Below are 23,074 nucleotides of genomic sequence, written 5' to 3'. Positions count from 1 at the left end.
TTTACCTACGTACGTTTCATTAGCATAATTGCCAGACCAGATAAGCCACCTGGGCCAAACGAGGTACATATTACTATATCTGCTTAGGTGTCACTATGACTATGCACAATACTCAGGCTTAATGCACAGCAGGAAGCCACTGAAAGTCACCTCAGGTTTCTGTGGCAGTGTGTGTGACAGCAGGGTGACCCTTTCACCCAGACCCCTCCGAAGCACGGACAGGATGAACGGCAGAGCTGTGGAGACATAATCTCCTCCCCGATCCATTAACTCATTCAGCAGCTTCATCTTCTTGCAGGACACCTGCAGCTTGGTCACCTGTGTCAGACTGTAAAGGAAGCAACTGAGGTAAGGGATGGGAAGGGTTAAAGTGAACGATATTACACATTTATACAGTTTTATATGAAGCTGCGGAGCAGTCAGATTGCAACACTCAGGGTGTTTATCGTCACAGAAAGTGGATATAATTTTAAAATAAATTTAAAAATTCTTAAAGAGACATTAAAGTCAAAATAAACGTTTATGATTCAGGTAGAGTCGCCATTTAAGGCACTTTTCAAATTACTTCCTTTATCAAGCTCCAACTGAGCATGAGCACAAGCTCACAGGGGATATGTATAGTAGTCTGTGAATGGCTGATGTCTGTCACATGATATAGGGGGGCCGGGTAATGGGAGAAAGATTAAATTTGCCAGAAAAAAAAAAAAATCTACTGCTTAGTTGAAATTCAGAGTAGATGTTAAATCATTTTTCTCACGCACTTGGTGGTCCTTTAACAATGTACCTAACACAAATACGTTGCAGGGTCATTGTGAAATGATTTTCATAGATGCCACAAGGTTTTGGGAAGCACAAATGTATCTATATAAAATAACAAAAGGGGAAAACAATTTGTATAAGATGACGGTTTAGAATATAAGTTCATCTGTCCTGCGGATCATCTCATGTAAGTGTGCCTTACAGCTAACAGTGACCTATAGGGATGGCCCATTAACCTTTAGGCCTCAATTAAAATATGAAGCTTGAAATAAAGTAGAAAAATAGAAATTATGGGAAATATCTGAAGCAGATTCAGATCCAAATAAATGATATTTTTTCCCTTTCTTTTTTTGCTAACTCGCAGAGCTGAACTTTGCTATATCAGAGCCATAAATAAAGACAACACCAGCTAACACCCAAAGCCACTACAATTTATCAAGTTATAAGCGGATTTCAGCCCCTGGTGAAAAAACACACAAACTCAGTAACCATCTATATACTGACTGGAAGACGTGGTCGAATGTTCGGATGAAAGGTTTCGGCACCATGAGCAGAAGATGGAATCCATTTGTGGTTGTATCATCCAGGACTTTCAGCGACTCTTTGGCCTCAAACTGAAGCTGCAAGAGGTGACGATATTAGATTTATAAACTTATCTCTGCTGTGTATTTGCCCTGTATTCCCCACATTACATAAAAGTATACAGATTATGTGACTAAATCGTTTTAATTCTGAGCAAACATGTTGGGCCACTAATCAGGTTAGGACTCTGGACTCAGCAACTGTAATATTCCCAGACGTATAACAGTAGGTAGTCTCAGAGTACAAATAAAAACATAATTTATGCTTACCTGATAAATTCCTTTCTTCTGTTGTGTGATCAGTCCACGGGTCATCATTACTTCTGGGATATAACTCCTCCCCAACAGGAAATGCAAGAGGATTCACCCAGCAGAGCTGCATATAGCTCCTCCCCTCTACGTCACTCCCAGTCATTCGACCAAGAATCAACGAGAAAGGAGAAACCAAGGGTGAAGTGGTGACTGGAGTATAATTTAAAAGATATTTACCTGCCTTAAAAAACAGGGCGGGCCGTGGACTGATCACACAACAGAAGAAAGGAATTTATCAGGTAAGCATAAATTATGTTTTCTTCTGTTATGTGTGATCAGTCCACGGGTCATCATTACTTCTGGGATACCAATACCAAAGCAAAAGTACACGGATGACGGGAGGGATAGGCAGGTTCATTATACAGAAGGAACCACTGCCTGAAGAACCTTTCTCCCAAAAATAGCCTCCGAAGAAGCAAAAGTGTCAAATTTGTAAAATTTGGAAAAAGTATGAAGCGAAGACCAAGTTGCAGCCTTGCAAATCTGTTCAACAGAGGCCTCATTCTTAAAGGCCCAAGTGGAAGCCACAGCTCTAGTAGAATGAGCTGTAATTCTTTCAGGAGGCTGCTGTCCAGCAGTCTCATAGGCTAAACGAATTATGCTACGAAGCCAGAAGGAGAGAGAGGTAGCCGAAGCCTTATGACCTCTCCTCTGACCAGAGTACACGATAAACAGGGAAGACGTTTGTCGAAAATCCTTAGTTGCCTGCAAGTAGAACTTGAGGGCACGAACTACATCCAGATTGTGTAGAAGACGTTCCTTCTTTGAAGAAGGATTCGGGCACAGGGAAGGCACCACGATCTCTTGATTGATGTTCCTGTTAGTGACTACCTTAGGTAAGAACCCAGGTTTTGTACGCAGAACTACCTTATCTGAATGAAAAATCAAATAAGGAGAATCACAATGTAAAGCTGATAACTCAGAGACTCTCCGAGCCGAAGAAATAGCCATTAAAAATAACACTTTCCAAGATAACAACTTTATATCAATGGAATGAAGGGGTTCAAACGGAACTCCTTGTAGAACGTTAAGAACAAGGTTTAAACTCCATGGCGGAGCAACAGTTTTAAACACAGGCTTGATCCTAGCTAAAGCCTGACAAAAGGCCTGGACGTCTGGATTTTCTGACAGACGCCTGTGTAACAAGATGGACAGAGCTGAGATCTGTCCCTTTAATGAGCTAGCCGATAAACCCTTTTCTAAACCTTCTTGTAGAAAGGACAATATCCTAGGAATCCTAACCTTACTCCAGGAGTAACCTTTGGATTCGCACCAGTATAGGTATTTACGCCATATCTTGTGGTAAATCCTTCTGGTAACGGGCTTCCTAGCCTGTATCAGGGTATCAATAACCGACTCAGAAAGACCACGTTTTGATAAAATCAAGCGTTCAATTTCCAAGCAGTCAGCTTCAGAGAAGTTAGATTTTGATGTTTGAATGGACCCTGTATCAGAAGGTCCTGTCTTAGAGGTAGAGACCAAGGCGGACAGGATGACATGTCCACTAGATCTGCATACCAAGTCCTGCGTGGCCATGCAGGCGCTATTAGAATCACTGATGCTCTCTCCTGTTTGATTTTGGCAATCAATCGAGGAAGCAGCGGGAAGGGTGGAAACACATAAGCCATCCCGAAGTTCCAAGGTGCTGTCAAAGCATCTATCAGAACCGCTCCCGGATCCCTGGATCTGGACCCGTAGCGAGGAAGTTTGGCGTTCTGGCGAGACGCCATGAGATCTATCTCTGGTTTGCCCCAACGTCGAAGTATTTGGGCAAAGACCTCCGGATGAAGTTCCCACTCCCCCGGATGAAAAGTCTGGCGACTCAAGAAATCCGCCTCCCAGTTCTCCACTCCCGGGATGTGGATTGCTGACAGGTGGCAAGAGTGAGACTCTGCCCAGCGAATTATCTTTGATACTTCCATCATTGCTAGGGAGCTTCTTGTCCCTCCTTGATGGTTGATGTAAGCTACAGTCGTGATGTTGTCCGACTGAAACCTGATGAACCCCCGAGTTTTTAACTGGGGCCAAGCCAGAAGGGCATTGAGAACTGCTCTCAATTCCAGAATGTTTATTGGCAGGAGACTTTCCTCCTGATTCCATTGTCCCTGAGCCTTCAGAGAATTCCAGACAGCGCCCCAACCTAGTAGGCTGGCGTCTGTTGTTACAATTGTCCAGTCCGGCCTGCTGAATGGCATCCCCCTGGACAGATGTGGCCGAGAAAGCCACCATAGAAGAGAGTTTCTGGTCTCTTGATCCAGATTCAGAGTAGGGGACAAGTCTGAGTAATCCCCATTCCACTGACTCAGCATGCACAATTGCAGCGGTCTGAGATGTAGACGTGCAAAGGGTACTATGTCCATTGCTGCTACCATTAAGCCGATCACCTCCATGCATTGAGCTACTGACGGGAGTTGAATGGAATGAAGGACACGGCATGCATTTAGAAGCTTTGTTAATCTGTCTTCTGTCAGATAAATCTTCATTTCTACAGAATCTATAAGAGTCCCCAAGAATGGAACTCTTGTGAGAGGAAAGAGAGAACTTTTCTTTTCGTTCACTTTCCATCCATGCGACCTTAGAAATGCCAGAACTAACTCTGTATGAGACTTGGCAGTTTGAAAGCTTGAAGCTTGTATCAGAATGTCGTCTAGGTACGGAGCTACCGAAATTCCTCGCGGTCTTAGTACCGCCAGAAGGGCACCCAGAACCTTTGTGAAGATTCTTGGAGCCGTAGCCAATCCGAATGGAAGAGCTACAAACTGGTAATGCCTGTCTAAGAAGGCAAACCTTAGATACCGGAAATGATCTTTGTGAATCGGTATGTGAAGGTAAGCATCCTTTAAATCCACTGTGGTCATGTACTGACCCTTTTGGATCATGGGTAAGATTGTCCGAATAGTTTCCATTTTGAACGATGGAACTCTTAGGAATTTGTTTAGGATCTTTAAATCCAAGATTGGCCTGAAAGTTCCCTCTTTTTTGGGAACCACAAACAGGTTTGAGTAAAACCCTTGTCCTTGTTCCGACCGCGGAACCGGATGGATCACTCCCATTAATAACAGATCTTGTACACAGCGTAGAAACGCTTCTTTCTTTATCTGGTTTGTTGACAACCTTGACAGATGAAATCTCCCTCTTGGGGGAGAGAATTTGAAGTCTAGAAGGTATCCCTGAGATATGATCTCTAGCGCCCAGGGATCCTGAACATCTCTTGCCCAAGCCTGGGCGAAGAGAGAGAGTCTGCCCCCCACTAGATCCGGTCCCGGATCGGGGGCCCTCGGTTCATGCTGTCTTTGGGGCAGCAGCAGGTTTCCTGGCCTGCTTGCCCTTGTTCCAGGACTGGTTAGGTTTCCAGCCTTGTCTGTAACGAGCAACAGCTCCTTCCTGTTTTGGTGCAGTGGAAGTTGGTGCTGCTCCTGCTTTGAAATTCCGAAAGGGACGAAAATTAGACTGTCTAGCCTTAGCTTTGGCTTTGTCTTGAGGCAGGGCGTGGCCCTTACCTCCTGTAATGTCAGCGATAATTTCTTTCAAACCGGGCCCAAATAAAGTTTGCCCCTTGAAAGGTATATTAAGTAATTTGGACTTAGAAGTTACATCAGCTGACCAGGATTTTAGCCACAGCGCCCTACGTGCCTGAATGGCGAATCCTGAGTTCTTAGCCGTAAGTTTGGTTAAATGTACTACGGCCTCCGAAATGAATGAATTAGCTAGTTTAAGGACTCTAAGCCTGTCCGTAATGTCGTCCAGCGTAGCTGAACTAAGGTTCTCTTCCAGAGACTCAATCCAAAATGCTGCCGCAGCCGTAATCGGCGCGATGCATGCAAGGGGTTGCAATATAAACCCTTGTTGAACAAACATTTTCTTAAGGTAACCCTCTAATTTTTTATCCATTGGATCTGAAAAAGCACAGCTATCCTCCACCGGGATAGTGGTACGCTTAGCTAAAGTAGAAACTGCTCCCTCCACCTTAGGGACCGTTTGCCATAAGTCCCGTGTGGTGGGGTCTATTGGAAACATCTTTCTAAATATTGGAGGGGGTGAGAACGGCACACCGGGTCTATCCCACTCCTTAGTAACAATTTCAGTTAGTCTCTTAGGTATAGGAAAAACGTCAGTACTCGCCGGTACCGCAAAGTATTTATCCAACCTACACAATTTCTCTGGTATTGCAACAGTGTTACAATCATTAAGAGCCGCTAAAACCTCCCCTAGTAATACACGGAGGTTCTCCAATTTAAATTTAAAATTTGAAATATCTGAATCCAATCTGTTTGGATCAGAACCGTCACCCACAGAATGAAGCTCTCCGTCCTCATGCTCTGCAAGCTGTGACGCAGTATCAGACATGGCCCTAGTATTATCAGCGCACTCTGTTCTCACCCCAGAGTGATCACGCTTGCCTCTTAGTTCTGGTAATTTAGCCAAAACTTCAGTCATAACAGTAGCCATATCTTGTAATGTTATCTGTAATGGCCGCCCAGATGTACTAGGCGCCACAATATCACGCACCTCCCGGGCGGGAGATGCAGGTACTGACACGTGAGGCGAGTTAGTCGGCATAACTCTCCCCTCGCTGTTTGGTGAAATTTGTTCAATTTGTACAGATTGGCTTTTATTTAAAGTAGCATCAATACAGTTAGTACATAAATTTCTATTGGGCTCCACCTTGGCATTGGAACAAATGACACAGGTATCTTCCTCTGAATCAGACATGTTTAACACACTAGCAATAAACTTGCAACTTGGTTATAATCTTATTTAACAAAAACGTACTGTGCCTCAAAGAAGCACTAAACGATTAAATGACAGTTGAAATAATGAACTGAAAAACAGTTATAGCATCAATCCTTAAAAACAACACAACTTTTAGCAAAGGTTTGTTCCCCTTAGTAAAGTAACAATAATTAAATTTGAAACATAAAAATTACAGAGCAACGTTTTTAATCACAGTCAATATATAAGTCTCACAGCTCTGCTGAGAGAATCTACCTCCCTCCAAAGAAGTTTGAAGACCCCTGAGTTCTGTTAGAGATGAACCGGATCATGCAGGAAATACAAGAGTAACTGACTGGAAATTTTTGATGCGTAGCAAAGAGCGCCAAAAACGGCCCCTCCCCCTCACACACAGCAGTGAGAGAGAAACGAAACTGTCACAATTAAAACAAGCAACTGCCAAGTGGAAAAATAATGCCCAAACATTAATTCACTCAGTACCTCAGAAAATGTAAACGATTCTACATTCCAGCAAAAACGTTTAACATAATAAATACCTATTCAAAGGTTTAATGTACTTTTAACAGAGTAATTCCAGTGAAATACCATCCCCAGAATACTGAAGTGTAGAGTATACATACATTCATTATAACGGTATGGCAGGATTTTCTCATCAATTCCATTCAGAAAATAAAAACTGCTACATACCTCAATGCAGATTCATCTGCCCGCTGTCCCCTGATCTGAAGCTTTTACCTCCCTCAGATGGCCGAGAAACAGCAATATGATCTTAACTACTCCGGTTAAAATCATAGTAAAAACTCTGGTAGATTCTTCTTCAAACTCTGCCAGAGAGGCAATAACACGCTCCGGTGCTATTGTAAAATAACAAACTTTTGATTGAAGTTATAAAAACTAAGTATAATCACCATAGTCCTCTCACACATCCTATCTAGTCGTTGGGTGCAAGAGAATGACTGGGAGTGACGTAGAGGGGAGGAGCTATATGCAGCTCTGCTGGGTGAATCCTCTTGCATTTCCTGTTGGGGAGGAGTTATATCCCAGAAGTAATGATGACCCGTGGACTGATCACACATAACAGAAGAAATTAGCATTTGTCTAATAAACTATGGTCTCCTATTTAAAGGGATATAAAACCCAAACTTTTCCTTTCATGATCCAGACAGAGCATACAATTTAAAAAGAGTATCCAGTTTATTGGCATTATCAAACGTACTTCATTCTCATAGCATTAGTTGTTGAAGAGCATATCTAGGTAGGTAGTGTGCACGTGTCTGAAGAACTATATGGCAGCAGTCTGGCAAGAATGACTTTCAGCACTAGATAGCAGCAGCACTGCAAGAAATCATTCTTTCAAAACTGCTGCCATCCAGTGTGTCAAAACAAGTACACGCTCCTGAGCCAACTGTCTGCTTTTCAACAAAGGATAGTAAGAAAGCAAAGTAAATTAGATAACAAAAGTAAACTGGAAAGTTTTGTTGTTGTTTTTTTATGTTTAAACTGTACACTTTCATGAAAGGAAAATGTGAGGTTTCGTGTCCCTTTAACTCCCCACATTCTACTGTGAGGGTTACCCAGCAAGACCACCATCTGACAGAGTAGTTCAGTTCTTTTGTAGCAAGAGATACACAACCTGACACGGACATGATTTGACCATGATTAAATGATGCTCTGAAGTATTTCTATATTTTTTTTTTTTCCCTATGTTATAGAATTTAACCAAAAGACACTCAAGCACCCGCGGGCCCTCAATAAATCTGTAATAATCACATTTGTTTTATATTTGAGACTTGGTTGTGTTGAAATCTTGCTGTGTAATGTACATGCGTCCCAGGTATGCGCATAGCTCAGTATAGTGGTTTTTATTACAAAATGTATTCATGTCTAGAGAAAGGAGACATCACCAGCCCAGTGTCTCCTCCATATGTGCTGTAATTATTACAGGGACATGCTACTGAAATAAAACTGCTGTAATACCCAAGAACATTTTATTATTAAACAAATTTTACTTTGTGTTTAACCTGACACAACCAGCGAGCCATTCCAGAGCAGCTAGTGAGCCTAGTGCAGAACTCCCGAACATCTCACATATTCCTAGACTGTCATGGTTTGGGAGCCTCGCCCTCCTTACAACGGGCAGCTTTTCCTTTTACAAAGTTAAACCAGACACTGCTCATGACCCACCCCAACTCACATATGGCCAGCCCAACCCACTGCAAACTGAATAGCCACAATCCCATCCTCCTCATGCAGATGACTCCACCCACAGAATATCTGCAGCTCTGCCCACAAGGATCCCTCACTCAGCCTTGGCTTCCTAGACCCAAGAGGCATCAAGGAAATATTGGAATGTATAAACGAGCACAAGTATAAATTTACTGGCATTTATAGAAATTAGCACTCACTTAAAGTAAATGTAAATTTTGATGCTTAAGTGCCCGGTTTTTAAAAATTCGATTAAAAACAGGGGCACTTTAATTCATCAAAATTTACATTTCACTCGTGTTGTGAAAAAATATTTACCTTTTTTAATCTTGACAGGAGCTCCAGCTTCCTCCGCCTCTTCCTGGGTCTAAAATGAGGAATCAGGCTTCCTCCAATCATGGCTTTGATTCAAAGACAGATTGGAGGATGACCGATCCATCATTTCTGACATCAGAAATGGCTTGCAACGACCAGAGGAAGCTGGAGCTGCTGTCAAGTTTAAAATGTAAGTTTTTTTTCACAACACGAGTGAAATGTAAATTTTGATGAATTAAAGTGCCCCTGTTTTTAATCAAATATTTAAAAACCGGGTACTTTAACATCAAAATTTACATTCACTTTAACAGTACAATGCTGTAACCAAATAGATCATTATTGTCACAATGGAATGTGTCTCTTAATACATAAAGAAAAAAAAAAAAAAAAAAAAAGAAAGAAAAAAACAGAATTTATGCTTACCTGATAAATTACTTTCTCTTGCGGTGTATCCAGTCCACGAATTCATCCTTACTTGTGGGATATTCTCATTCCCTACAGGAAGTGGCAAAGAGAACACACAGCAGAGCTGTCCATATAGCTCCCCCTCTGGCTCCGCCCCCCAATCATTCGACCGACGGTTAGGAGAAAAAGGAGAAACCATAGGGTGCAGTGGTGACTGTAGTTTAAACAATAATTTTTAACCTGACTTAATTGCCAGGGCGGGCCGTGGACTGGATACACCGCAAGAGAAAGTAATTTATCAGGTAAGCATAAATTCTGTTTTCTCTTGCAAGGTGTATCCAGTCCACGGATTCATCCTTACTTGTGGGATACCAATACCAAAGCTTTAGGACACGGATGAAGGGAGGGAACAAGGCAGGTACCTTAAACGGAAGGCACCACCTTTCTCCCAAAAATAGCCTCAGAAGAAGTAAAAGTATCGAATTTGTAAAATTTGGCAAAAGTATGCAGTGAAGACCAAGTCGCTGCCTTACAAATCTGTTCAACAGAAGCCTCATTCTTGAAGGCCCAAGTGGAAGCCACAGCTCTGGTGGAATGAGCTGTAATTCGTTCAGGAGGCTGCTGCCCAGCAGTCTCATAAGCCAATCGGATGATGCTTTTCAACCAGAAGGAAAGAGAGGTAGCAGTCGCTTTCTGACCTCCCCTTTTAACAGAATAAACAACAAAGATGATGTTTGTCTGAAATCCTTAGTTGCTTGTAAATAGAATTTCAAAGCACGAACCAAATCAAGATTGTGTAAAAGCCGTTCCTTCTTAGAAGCTGGATTAGGACACAGAGAAGGAACAATGATTTCCTGGTTAATGTTCTTATTAGAAACAACTTTAGGAAGAAAACCAGGTTTGGTACGTAAAACTACCTTATCTGCATGGAACACCAGATAGGGTGAATTACACTGCAAAGCAGACAATTCAGAAACTCTTCGAGCAGAAGATATAGCTACCAAAAAAACAAAACTTTCCAAGATAATAACTTAATATCTATGGAATGTAAAGGTTCAAACGGAACCCCTTGAAGAACTGAAAGAACTAAATTTAGACTCCATGGAGGAGCCACAGGTTTATAGACAGGCTTGATTCTAACTAACGCCTGTGCAAACGCCTGAACATCTGGTACTTCTGCCAGACGCTTGTGTAAAAGGATAGACAGAGCGGATATCTGCCCCTTTAAGGAACTAGCTGATAAACCTTTCTCCAATCCTTCTTGGAGAAAAGACAATATCCTTGGAATCCTAATTTTACTCAACGAGTAACCCTTGGATTCACACCAGCAAAGATATTTCGCCATCTCTTATGGTAAATTTTCCTGGTGACAGGTTTTCTAGCCTGGATCAGAGTATCTATGACTGATTCAGAGAACCCACACTTGGATAGAATTAAGCGTTCAATCTCCAAGCAGTCAGTTGTAGAGAAACTAGATTTGGATGCTTGAATGGACCCTGTATTACAAGATCCTGCCTCATTGGCAGTGTCCATAGTGGAACAGATGACATGTCCGCTAGGTCTGCATACCAAGTCCTGCGTGGCCACGCAGGCGCTATCAGAATTATCGAGGCCTCCCCCTTTTGATTCTGGCTATCAGCCGAGGGAGAAGGTGAAACGGTGGAAAGACATAGGCCAGATTGAAGGACCAAGGCGCTACTAGAGCATCTATCAACGCCGCCTTGGGGTCCCTGGACCTGGATCCGTAAAGAGGAAGTTTGGTGTTCTGACGGGACGCCATCAGATCCAACTCTGGAATGCCCCAAAGCTGAGTCAGCTGAGCAAATACCTCCGGGTGGAGTTCCCACTCCCCCGGGTGAAAAGTCTGACGACTTAGGAAATCCGCTTCCCAGTTGTCTATTCCTGGGATGTGAATTGCAGATAGGTGGCAAGAGTGATCCTCCGCCCACCTGATTATTCTGGTTACTTCCTTCATCGCTAAGGAACTCTTTGTTCCTCCCTGATTGATGTATGCTACAGTCGTGATGTTGTCCGACTGAAATCTGATGAACTTGGCCGCCGCTAGCTGAGGCCAAGCCTGGAGCGTATTGAATATCGCCCTCAGCTCCAAAATGTTTATCGGGAGAAGAGACTCTTCCCGAGACCATAGGCCCTGAGCTTTCAGGGAGCCCCAGACCGCGCCCCAGCCTAACAGACTGGCGTCGGTCGTTACTATTATCCACTCCGGTCTGCCGAAGCACATTCCCTGAGACAGGTGATCCTGAAACAACCACCAGAGAAGAGAATCTCTGGTTTTCTGGTCCAGTTGGATTTGAGGAGACAAATCTGCATAATCCCCATTCCACTGTTTGAGCATGCATAATTGCAGTGGCCTGAGATGAATTCGAGCAAAAGGGACTACGTCCATTGCTGCTACCATTAATCCGATTATCTCCATGTACTGAGCTACAGATGGCCGAGGAATGGAATGAAGAGCTCGGCAAGTGCTTAGAAGCTTTAACCTTCTGACCTCCGTCAGAAATATTTTCATTTCTACCGAGTCTATTAATGTTCCCAGGAAGGGAACCCTTGTGAGCGGGGACAAAGAACTTTTTTCGGTGTTCACCTTCCACCCGTGAGACCTTAGGAAGGCCAGAACAATATCCGTATGAGCCTTGGCTCTGGGAAAAGACGACGCCTGTATTAAGATGTCGTCCAGATAGGGTGCTACAGCAATGCCCCGCGGTCTTAGTACCGCTAGAAGGGACCCTAGCACCTTTGTGAAAATTCTTGGAGCGGTGGCCAACCCCAAGGGAAGGGCCACGAACTGGTAATGCTTGTCCAGAAAAGCGAACCTTAGGAACTGATGGTGATCTTTGTGGATAGGAATATGAAGGTACGCATCCTTTAGATCCACGGTAGTCATATATTGACCTTCCTGGATCATCAGTAAGATTGTCCGAATGGTCTCCATCTTGAAGGATGGAACTTTGAGGAATTTGTTAAGAATTTTTAGATCCAGGATTGGTCTGAAAGTTCCTTCCTTTTTGGGAACCACAAACAGGTTTGAGTAAAAACCCAGTCCTTGTTCTGTAATTGGAACTGGATATATCACTCCCATCTTGATTAGATCTTCTACACAGCGTAAGAACGCCTCTTTCTTTGTCTGGTCTGTAGACAGACGAGAAATGTGGAACCTTCCCCTTGGAGGAAAGCCCTTGAATTCTAGAAGATATCCCTGAGCAACTATCTCTACTGCCCAGGGATCGGGAACATCTCTTGCCCAAGCCTGAGCAAAGAGATAGAGTCTGCCCCCTACCAGATCCGGTCCCGGATTGGGGGCTACCCCTTCATGCTGTCTTAATAGCAGCTGCAGGCTTCTTGGGCTGTTTACCCTTGTTCCAGCCCTGCAAAGGCTTCCAGGTTGCCTTGGGCTGTGGAGAGTTACCCTCTTGGTTTGTGGTCGCAGAGGTTGAAGCAGGACCGCTCCTGAAGTTGCGAAAGGAACGAAAATTAGCCTTGTTTTTAGCCTTAAAAGGCCTATCTTGCGGGAGGGCATGGCCCTTTCCCCCAGTGATATCCGAAATAATCTCTTTCAACTCGGGCCCGAAAAGGGTCTTTCCCTTGAAAGGGATATTCAGTAACTTAGTTTTAGACGACACATCGGCCAACCATGATTTAAGCCAGAGCGCTCTGCGCGCCATGATGGCAAAACCAGAATTTTTCACCGCTAACTTAGCTAATTGCAAAGCGGCATCTGTTATAAAAGAATTAGCCAGCTTTAGAGCCTTAATTCTATCCATAATTTCGTCATATGAGGTCTCCGTCTGGAGTGACTCCTCCAGCACCTCAAACCAGAAAGCCGCTGCAGTAGTCACAGGAATAATGCAGGCAATAGGTTGGAGAAGGAAACCTTGTTGAACAAATATTTTCTTTAGTAAACCTAATTTTTTATCCATAGGATCTTTGAAAGCACAACTGTCTTCAATTGGTATGGTTGTGCGCTTGGCTAGTGTTGAAACTGCCCCCTCTACCTTAGGGATCGTCTGCCATGCGTCCCGCCTTGGATCAGTGATAGGGAACATTTTCTTAAAGATAGGGGGGGAACAAAGGGTACACCTGGTCTCTCCCACTCCCTATCCACAATATCCGCCACCCTCTTCGGGATCGGAAACGCATCAGTGTATACAGGGACTTCTAGGAATTTGTCCATTTTACACAATTTCTCTGGGACCACCATGGGGTCACAATCGTCCAGCATAGCTAATACCTCCTTAAGCAGTACGCGGAGGTGTTCCAGCTTAAATTTAAACGCTAAGGAATCTGATTCTGCCCGCTGAGAAACCTTTCCTGTATCAGAAATTTCTCCCTCGAACAGCACATACCTCACCGTCACTTCAGAGTGTTGTGAGGGTACCACAGATAAACCTTCCAAAGCTTCTGATTGCTCATACTCTGTTCTTAAAACTGAGCTATCACGCTTTTTAGGAAAAACTGGCAGTTTGGATAAAAATGCTGCAAGGGAATTATCCATGACTGCTGCAAATTGTTGTAATGTAATAGGGGCCAATGCGCTAGAGGTACTAGGCATCGCTTGCGCGGGCGTAACTGGTGTCGACACATGGGGAGAGGAAGGTGGGCTATCCTAGTTACCTTCTGTTAAAGAATCATCTTGGGCTACATTTTTAAGTGAAACAACGTTATCTTTAAAATGCATAGATACATTAGCACACTTAAAACACAAATGTAAAGGGGGTTCCACCATGGGTACTAAACACATAGAGCAACGTCTATCTGTAGGCTCAGACATGTTAAACAGACTTAGACAGCACTGAAAAATACAATTTGAGAAAAAACGGTACTGTGCCTTTAAATAATAAAAGCGCACACTTATTTACTAAATTTTCAAAAATGATCCAATCTTTCTGAAATTTTTACCACACAATCTTAATGCTTTGGAATGATTGCACAGCAAATATCAAGTCAATTAACCCCTTAATGCCCGAACCGGAGCAACCTAAAGCTGACAACCGGTTAGCAAACTAGAGCTCCATGCCACAGCAATCTGCTGTGGCCCTACCTTGCCCCTGGGGATTAGTTTGATGAGAAATAAGCCTCTATGAAGTCCTCAAGTAGTTTTAGGACCCTCCACGTGAAGCTGCATGAAGCTGTCTGCAATATGAAACTGCGCAACTGAGGCGCGAAATTTAGGCCCCCTCCCTCTCCACTCCGGAGTTGTGGGGCCTTCCTTCTATACTGAGTCTCAGAATATGGCTTACCTTCCCCACATGGGGATTCTTGTCAGTCTTCTAGCATTACTAAGTCTTGACTAGAAAAAGATGACTGAACATACCTTATAGCAGTTAAGCCTGCAAACTGTTCCCCCCAACTGAAGTTTTCTGGTACTCCTCAGTCCTATGTGGGAACAGCAGTGGATTTTAGTTACAACATGCTAAAATCATTTTCCTCTCAGCAGAATTCTTCATCACTTTCTGCTAGATAGTAAATAGTACAAACCGGCACTATTTAAAAATAACAAACTTTTGATTGAAGATATAAAAAAAACTACAAATCTAACACCACATTCACTTTACCCTCCCGTGGAGATGCTACTTGTTAGAGCGGCAAAGAGAATGACTGGGGGGCGGAGCCAGAGGGGGAGCTATATGGACAGCTCTGCTGTGTGTTCTCTTTGCCACTTCCTGTAGGGAATGAGAATATCCCACAAGTAAGGATGAATCCGTGGACTGGATACACCTTGCAAGAGAAAAAAAAACATTAACCCCCAAATGATTGCTTCTTTTCTAAAAAGCAACCGTTACTCAGCATTTTCAGAGATGGGCGCCACTGATAATTCTGCTCTATTACCTGTCTGTATTTGCTGGTGGTCATGTCTGCGCAAAGATTCACAAGACCCAGTGGATCCACAAAAACAACCTCAAAAGCTTGGTGAAAATCAGCAACGGACGGCTAGAAAACAAGTAAAATGGAATGCACTGGTAAGAAATATATCATTAAGATGCTGAAATCTCCTAACCCAGACAAAGGCATTATTCACTGGATGTCTCAAAGACTTCAACCAATACATCTAAATATCACAGCACATCAGTAGATATTAATGACACAATATTCGCCTTTTATTTTTCTCAACTAAAACTTAAAGACATTATTGTACTTTCATTACTGTCTATTTCTCTTGCAGTAAACGTAGTCATTAAATACCCCCCCCCCCCCATGGCTTAATTTAATAAGACACAAACTGTGAAGCACAACAATAGCACTGGTGGGCGTCACTGTTTACATTTAGGTGTTCTCAGCTGCAAAGCCCAAACTTCTGAACCCTAAGCAGGGATATTGGAGCATACACTCCTCCATCTCAATCACAATGTATTTGTTCAATAAAATTGCAGAGGTTGATAGGCTGTCCGTGTGTAACTGAAAAGTACATTTTTGCTGTGGACATCTGAAGTGGCATCTTACTAAATGAAGGTATCAGGGACAAGTCTATTGAGGGGGGTTCTTAATGACTACATTTACTGCCCCTATAACTCTGAAAATGGTATTTTTACTCTGCCTCAGAGTGTACAGAGTATGCTGCTGGATCCAGAGCGCCAACACAGTAACATTCTACACAGTGATTGTTAATTATAGTGATACTGTAATATCTATTAATCAGACACGCAAGAGGTTTTTCGAGGGGTTTGTATTGAAATAGCAAAACAATGAAAAATATTGCTAACACAACAGCGTAACATTTAGTTTAAAAATGATTTTGTATGTCTTTTAAACTGTATTAACTTATATATATATATATATATATATATATATATATATATATATATATATATATATATATATATATATATACATACACATAAAAAAAAAGGATTCAGAGTACTTACAAGGGAGGAGTCGGAGGTTCTTGCCATTGTTATCCCATTAACGGTTAGGTCTGTGGTGGCTGCAAGAACATGAGAGAGAGGTTACAAGACACCTCACTGGCTTCTCACTGACACAAAATGCCCTATTTTTACCAAGGAGGGGGAGGTGTGAAATGAAGATCATTAACTTATATTTCCCCTAAGACATGCATATAATTTGTTAATATGTTAAACAACTAAAAAAAAAATCAATTTAATGTATTTATAGTGCCAAATTTTAAAGTGATAGTAAATCCTAGCGTTTGTGAAACGCTAGGATTTACCAGTGGAACAAATAAAGGGGACTTTCAGTCATGAAGTACAAAATACTTCATGCTCAAAGTTCCTTTATTTGTCTGAAGCGTTTCCATCGCTGAGCAGCTCAAGCAGCCCACGTCAGAACGCTATTTTGCTGCGAGTTGACTTTTACAACTCTTAGCCAATAGCCTACCTGGCATTATGCCGGAGAGCTAGCACACTATTGGCTAAGATCATCTCAGAGCAAACAAGCGTTTTGCCGTGAGCCGCTCAGCACGGTGAATGCTTCAGACAAACAAAGGAACTCTCAGCATTAAGTATTTTATATTTCATAACTGAAAGTCCCCTTTATTTGTTCCACTGGTAAATCCTAGTGTTTCACAAACGCTAGGATTTACTATCACTTTAAGTGTAACTAGATAACACAGGCAGCAGTGACTAATGGGATCCAGGGAGAAATGGTCAGCAGGAGTACAGAGCAGGAACGGCCAATAGGAGCAAAGAGAAGTAATAGCCAACAGGAACAAAAAAAAGAAGGGCGAGAGTCATAGATTAAGAGACAGAAGTTGTAAAAATACTTAAATTCTTGAAAGGAACAATAGATCTGGATGCGAGATGAGCACACCACTTAGAGTGGAAATAATGACGTCTCTCAGGCTACCAATTAAACAGTTTTAAAAGGCTCCTTTTTTAAAGCTAAACTAAACCCCAATCTTTTTCTCACCACTTGTGACATTAGGATATTTTCTGCAGGACCATTCTAGTCTTAAAAGGTACTCTTATAGGAAAGCATACAAGTCAAGCACCCATCTTGGTGAGATCTCTAGCATACACCTGACTTTCTTAGTACTTTCCTACACAACATTAAAACACTAGCACTAACATCTTACCTTACATTTTCTAAGTGACTGATCAGTTTATTCACACCCATGCCCTCTTTATGTGAAAGGGGGACCAGAGATGATTTCCTTTTTTCTATTATTTTGGCTTTAGAGGAGCCACCTAGCAAGAAGTCCAATTTGACTTCAAATACTGAGCTCACATAGATGCTGTAATGTTTCTACAAAAACACATTTTGAAGTGTGCAGTATACAAATAGTTTCAATGAAATGCATTTGAAAAGCAAAATAATTTACTAACAACAATTCCAAACCCACGTGCAGGTTAAATACATGCGGGGGAAAATTAATCTATGTCTGTTCATTTTGCAGCTGTGCAATATCCAAAAATGGAAAACAAATTGTACAATGAACACAAATATAGCTTAGCTAACAGCGGGTTGGATTTCACCAACTAATCAGAGCGTATCAAAAGCACATGGCAGAATATATGATTAAACTCAGAGTTTCCAAAGAATGCTGCAGAAACCAGAGAGAGGTCACATGTTTATGGCTTTCTCCTGCCCTGTTTCAGCCGATATCAGTAGGGTACCCTCATACTCTTACCCAAGAACTGCAGCGTGTTCCTTAGCACCTGGTACCCGCTCATAACCTTATTGATCTTGTTTTTAGAGAGCAGATAAGCAACTAGCATGGATGCCAGAAATCCATTAAAGCCACCAAGGCCCTGGAGATAAAGCAAACGAGAATAAAAATCAACAGCAACATTACATTTGTAGAATCCAGTTCTTTTTTCTTACTATGTATCCAATGACTACCCCTGCTGTAAATCTGCAGTAAAGGAATTTATTTATAGATACAAGGCATGTGCATTATTCGTTATTCTGATAGTCGTTTGACAAACTAATGCTAATTATCCCCGCGGGTAGCAGCAGTTGGCTATTTCCAGCACCAGATATATTAGTGTTAAAGTGCAACACACAAATATCTGGATTTGGTTGCACTTTTACACTAATATATATGGCGCAAAAAATAGACAACTGCCGCTACTCGCAGCCATATTAAGCATTGTACAGTTGTGTAGCAGCTTATCAATGCCCAGAACTGTTGGCTCCAAATCAAAGATTTGCGCGGCTTCCCCAGCCTTGTACCCCTCAGCATGTTATGTTATAAGTGGTTACCTTGTCGAGCTGTCGCTGATGAAGCCAGACCTTGAGGATGGAAATACCGTCCTTCATACCTGGGAAGTCTGTGGAGGCGCTGGAAAGATGGTGCAGGTGGTGTTCCAGAGTAAGGTCAAGCAGGATGGAGTTGTTGTAATGAGGGGTGGGAGGCTCACTGGCTTCTGGGATGTACAAAATGAGACACAGAAAGTCATTGGAATTTAATGGACAACATCAAAAGGCTGGTGAGATGCAAAGTCATAATACTTACACAGATAGGGATGGGAAATAACCATCAAAGTCTACTACCAACCAGGGGACAAAGTTAACTGTCCCTTTAATGATATGCATAGGAAGAATATATATATATATATATATATATATATATATATATATATATATATATATATATATATATATATATATATATATATATATATATATATATATATATATATATATATATATATATATATATTAGTATTTCCAGGGATTCCTTGCACCCAGTGCAAATGCCACTAGTTTCTATTTCTTCGCCTTTACCCACTCTTACCCTCTGATTCAGACGGCCTTTCCAGGTACCATGCTGTCCTGATATTGTTCTTGTTGGGGAAAAGGCGGCTGGGCTTAAAAATGCCAGGAGGAGGGCATGCGTACAGACGAACGGTCACCATCTTCTCATCTTTATATAGAAGACACAAAATGGAGATTAAAGGGCCATAATACCCAAATGTTTAAACACTTGAAAGTGATGCAGTATAGCTGTAAAAAGTTGACTAGAAAATATCACCTTAACATCTCTATGTAAAAAAGAAAGATATTTTACCTCAAAAGTTTCTCAGTAACCACATCCCATTGTAAAGGACTTCTAAGCAGCAAACCAGTATGTCTGTCCCGGGAGGGCGGAAGGAGCGGAGCTTACGCGCACTCTCATCTTATTTCCCTATTCAGCTTAAGGAAGTTTACAATGAGATCACATTAAAAGAGTTCATGACCTCAGCACTGTTGATGCTGATTGGCTGCTGTTCATTTCTTCATTTATTTATTTTTTTACCTGCAGCTGAGCAGCAGCTGAGTATAACTTTTTACACAGAACTTACTCTGCTGAGCTGAGGAAATTGAGAGGTAAAATATCTTCCTTTTTTACATAGAGAAGCTCAGGTGATATTTTCCTGTCATCTTTTTACAGTTATACTGCATCAGTTTCAAGTGATTTAGCATATGAGTATTATGTCCCTTTAAGCTTACAAAAGAAAGACAACAGAACAAAAATGAAACACACAAATCAGTTACAGTGTTCTTTTATGTATGTATATATATATATATATATATATATATATATATATATATATATATATATATATATATATATATATATATATATATATCTTTAGGTACGTTTTTACTTTTTAATTGAATTGTCTTGTGAAATATTTAAGGACCCCTGAAAGAAGCCAATTATTCTTGTAACACATTTTAGTCTTAAAACTCACCTCGTGGTCGGAGGAGAAGGATGGGTTTGAGATGATTGCTATTCATGTAAGTAAAAGTCACACTGCCAAAAATGTTGTTCTTCGCTAGATGTCCTGCGATATGAGCTAGGTACAGAGCTCTTTTCCGCAGATAGCGCTGGTTCAGATTATCTTTGGCTTGAAGAATTTCCTGGTTATTACACAAAAAACAAATAAATACATAAAACTAACCAATAGAAAACAATTATCCGTGCACTGTTGCAAAAACTGGATGTGTTATCATATTTGGCCAATAATTCTAAAAAAAAAAATATTTTACCTATGACAAAGCTGTAATCAAACACTTTACCAGTGACAAATTAACGTTGCAAAGCAGCACCTAGGTTCCCTTTTTAATAAAAGGAGCCAGTACTTTCACGTACCTAAGTATTTATCAGATAAACATTTTTTTTGCTCAATGATAAATACAAAACTTACCGCCGGCATAGTGAGAGCAACATCTACGTTGATTTCTGGCTTGATGCAGGTTCCAAGCAGGTAGCTGCCCACCACTTTGACAGAGGAGGGAGGGCGGAAGTGAAATTTTCCCTTCACCTGATACGGAACCTGCAGGAAAGGTACCTTCACATTCTTGGGAAGCCAGGACTGATCAACTAGCTGCAGGAAGTGGACAGGTAAAGAGTCAGCCTGAAACACTGCGGCTACAATCAATGGACACATAACTGCATCAAACATGTAAATAAATCTCTAAGCTATTAGATGTTTTAACAGGGAATCTGGCATCCGACTTCACGGTCACAACTGTTAAGGTTGGTCAGCACAATCTCATAGCTGGACATTATACTATACTGAAGATCTCACTGCCCATGACATCCATAAGTGAGAATTGGTAGTGCCAATGACAGGTGTGTATTTTAGCTGCTAGGGCTAGTGAAGGTAAATTTAGATGATAAAGTGCCCGTTTTTTAAAAATCTGATTAAAAACAGGGGCACTTTAATTCATCAAAATTTACATTACACTCGTGTTGTGAAAATACTTACCTTTTAATCTTGACAGCCGCTCCAGCGATCCCCCCCGGTCATCGTAAGCCTCTTCATACGTCAGAAATGACAGATCGGTCATCCTCCAATCACAGCTTCCCCTCCGGGGGAATCAGTGTCTGATTCAACACCGTGATTGGAGGAAGCCGTATTCCTCATTTTAGACCCGAGAAGAGGCTTTGCTATGGGCGGGGGAAGCGATGCAGCGGCTGTCAGAAATTTATCAGGTAAGCATAAATTTTGTTTTTAATCCTTTCTTTTGCGATGTACAGAGTCCACGGTTTCATCCTTACTTGTGGGATATTATCCTTCCTAACAGGAAGTGGCAAAGAGAGCACCCACAGCAGAGTTGTCTATATAGCTCCCCCCTTAACTCCACCTCTTTGTCGGCTCTAAGCAGGAAGGGTAAAATGAAAGAGGTGATAAAGTATTAGTTTTTATGTGTTTCCACCTTTCCCTCTCCTTCCGCGTCTGATTGCCAGAATCAAACAGGAGAGAGCTTTGGTGATTTTGATAGCGCCTGCGTGGCCACGCAGGACTTGGTATGCAGACCTGGTGGACATGTCATCTCTGCCCCCATGGACTCTGCCACTGAGACAGGACCTTTTGATTCAAGGTCCATTCAAGCATCCAAATCTAATTTCTCTGCAACTGACTGCTTGGAGATTGAACGCTTGATTCTATCAAAGCGGGGTTTCTCCGAGTCGGTCATAGATACCTTGATTCAGGCTCGAAAGCCTGTCACCAGGAAAATCTATCATAAGATTACACAAGGAAGAAAAAGGAGAAACTATAAGGTGCAGAGGTGACTTAAGTTTACATTAAAAAAATACTACCTGTCTTGAATAGACAGGGCGGGCCGTGGACTCGATACATCACAAGAGAAAGAAATTTATCAGGAATGCATAAATTTTGTTTTCTTTTGCAAGATGTACCGAGTCCACGGATTCATCCTAACTTGTAGGATACCAATACCAAAGCTTTAGGACACGGATGAAGGGAGAGACAAGACAGGAACCTAAACGGAAGGCACCACTGCTTGCAAAACCTTTCTCCCAAAAATAGCCTCCGAAGAAGCAAAATTATCAAATTTGTAAAATTTTGAAAAAGGTATGGAGCAAAGACCAAGTCGCAGCCTTACAAATCTGTTCAACAGAAGCATCATTTTGAAAAGACCATGTGGAAGCTACTGCTCTAGTAGAATGAGCTGTAATCCTTTCAGGAGGCTACTGTCCAGCAGTCTCATAAGCCAAACGGATGATGCTTTTCAGTCAAAAGGAAAGAGGTAGCCGTAGCCTTTTGACCCCTACGCTTTCCAGAATAGACAACAAACAAAGAAGATGTTTGACGAAAATCTTTGGTTGCCTGCAAATAAAACTTCAAAGCACGAACCACGTCCAAGTTGTGCAACAGACGTTCCTTCTTAGAAGGATTAGGACACAGAGAAGGAACAACAATTTCCTGATTGATATTCCTGTTAGTAACAACCTTAGGTAGGAACCCAGGTTTGGTACGCAAAACCACCTTATCAGCATGGAAAACAAGATAAGGCAAGTCACATTGTAATGCAGATAGTTCAGAAACTCTTCGAGCTGAAGAGATAGCAACTAGGAACAAAACTTTCCAAGATAGAAGCTCAATATCTATGGAATGCATGGGTTCAAACGGAACCCCCTGAAGAACTTTAAGAACTAAATTTAGACTCCATGGCGGAGCAACAGATTTAAACACAGGCTTAATTCTAGCTAAAGCCTGAACGTCTGGGACATCTGACAGACGCTTGTGCAACAGAATAGACAGCGCAGATATCTGTCCTTTTAGGGAACTAGCTGGCAATCCTTTCTCCAATCCCTCTTGGAGAAAAGACAAAATCCTAGGAATCCTGATTTTACTCCATGAGTAGCCTTTGGATTCGCACCAAAAAAGATATTTACACCATATCTTATGATAGATTTTCCTGGTAACAGACCGACTCAGAGAAACCCCGCTTTGATAGAATCAAGCGTTCAATCTCCAAGCAGTCAGTTGCAGAGAAATTAGATTTGGATGCTTGAATGGACCTTGAATCAAAAAGGTCCTGTCTCAGTGGCA

At 41.9% G+C, this 23,074-nt stretch overlaps 1 protein-coding gene across 4 annotated transcripts in view; it reads right to left on the bottom strand.

The window, feature by feature from the left end:
* The window catches only part of NOL6 (nucleolar protein 6), a 251,230-nt gene that overhangs the window by 148,279 nt on the left and 79,877 nt on the right, over positions 1 to 23,074 (bottom strand). For all 4 annotated transcript variants that reach the window (XM_053701046.1, XM_053701045.1, XM_053701042.1 and 1 more), the window contains exons 4-12: positions 20,420 to 20,599; positions 19,964 to 20,132; positions 19,024 to 19,152; positions 18,489 to 18,652; positions 17,914 to 18,034; positions 16,193 to 16,251; positions 15,159 to 15,260; positions 1,264 to 1,379; positions 151 to 328 (exon numbers count right to left, since the gene is read on the bottom strand). In XM_053701046.1, the coding sequence (XP_053557021.1) occupies positions 151 to 328; positions 1,264 to 1,379; positions 15,159 to 15,260; positions 16,193 to 16,251; positions 17,914 to 18,034; positions 18,489 to 18,652; positions 19,024 to 19,152; positions 19,964 to 20,132; positions 20,420 to 20,599 (1,218 nt within the window). The remainder of the gene's footprint in view (positions 1 to 150; positions 329 to 1,263; positions 1,380 to 15,158; positions 15,261 to 16,192; positions 16,252 to 17,913; positions 18,035 to 18,488; positions 18,653 to 19,023; positions 19,153 to 19,963; positions 20,133 to 20,419; positions 20,600 to 23,074) is intronic.

This window comes from Bombina bombina, chromosome 2 (genome assembly GCF_027579735.1).
Source record: "Bombina bombina isolate aBomBom1 chromosome 2, aBomBom1.pri, whole genome shotgun sequence".
Classification (NCBI taxonomy): domain Eukaryota; kingdom Metazoa; phylum Chordata; class Amphibia; order Anura; family Bombinatoridae; genus Bombina; species Bombina bombina.
Note: the sequence above shows the minus strand (reverse complement) of the source record. Positions and strands in the feature narration are given on the sequence as shown.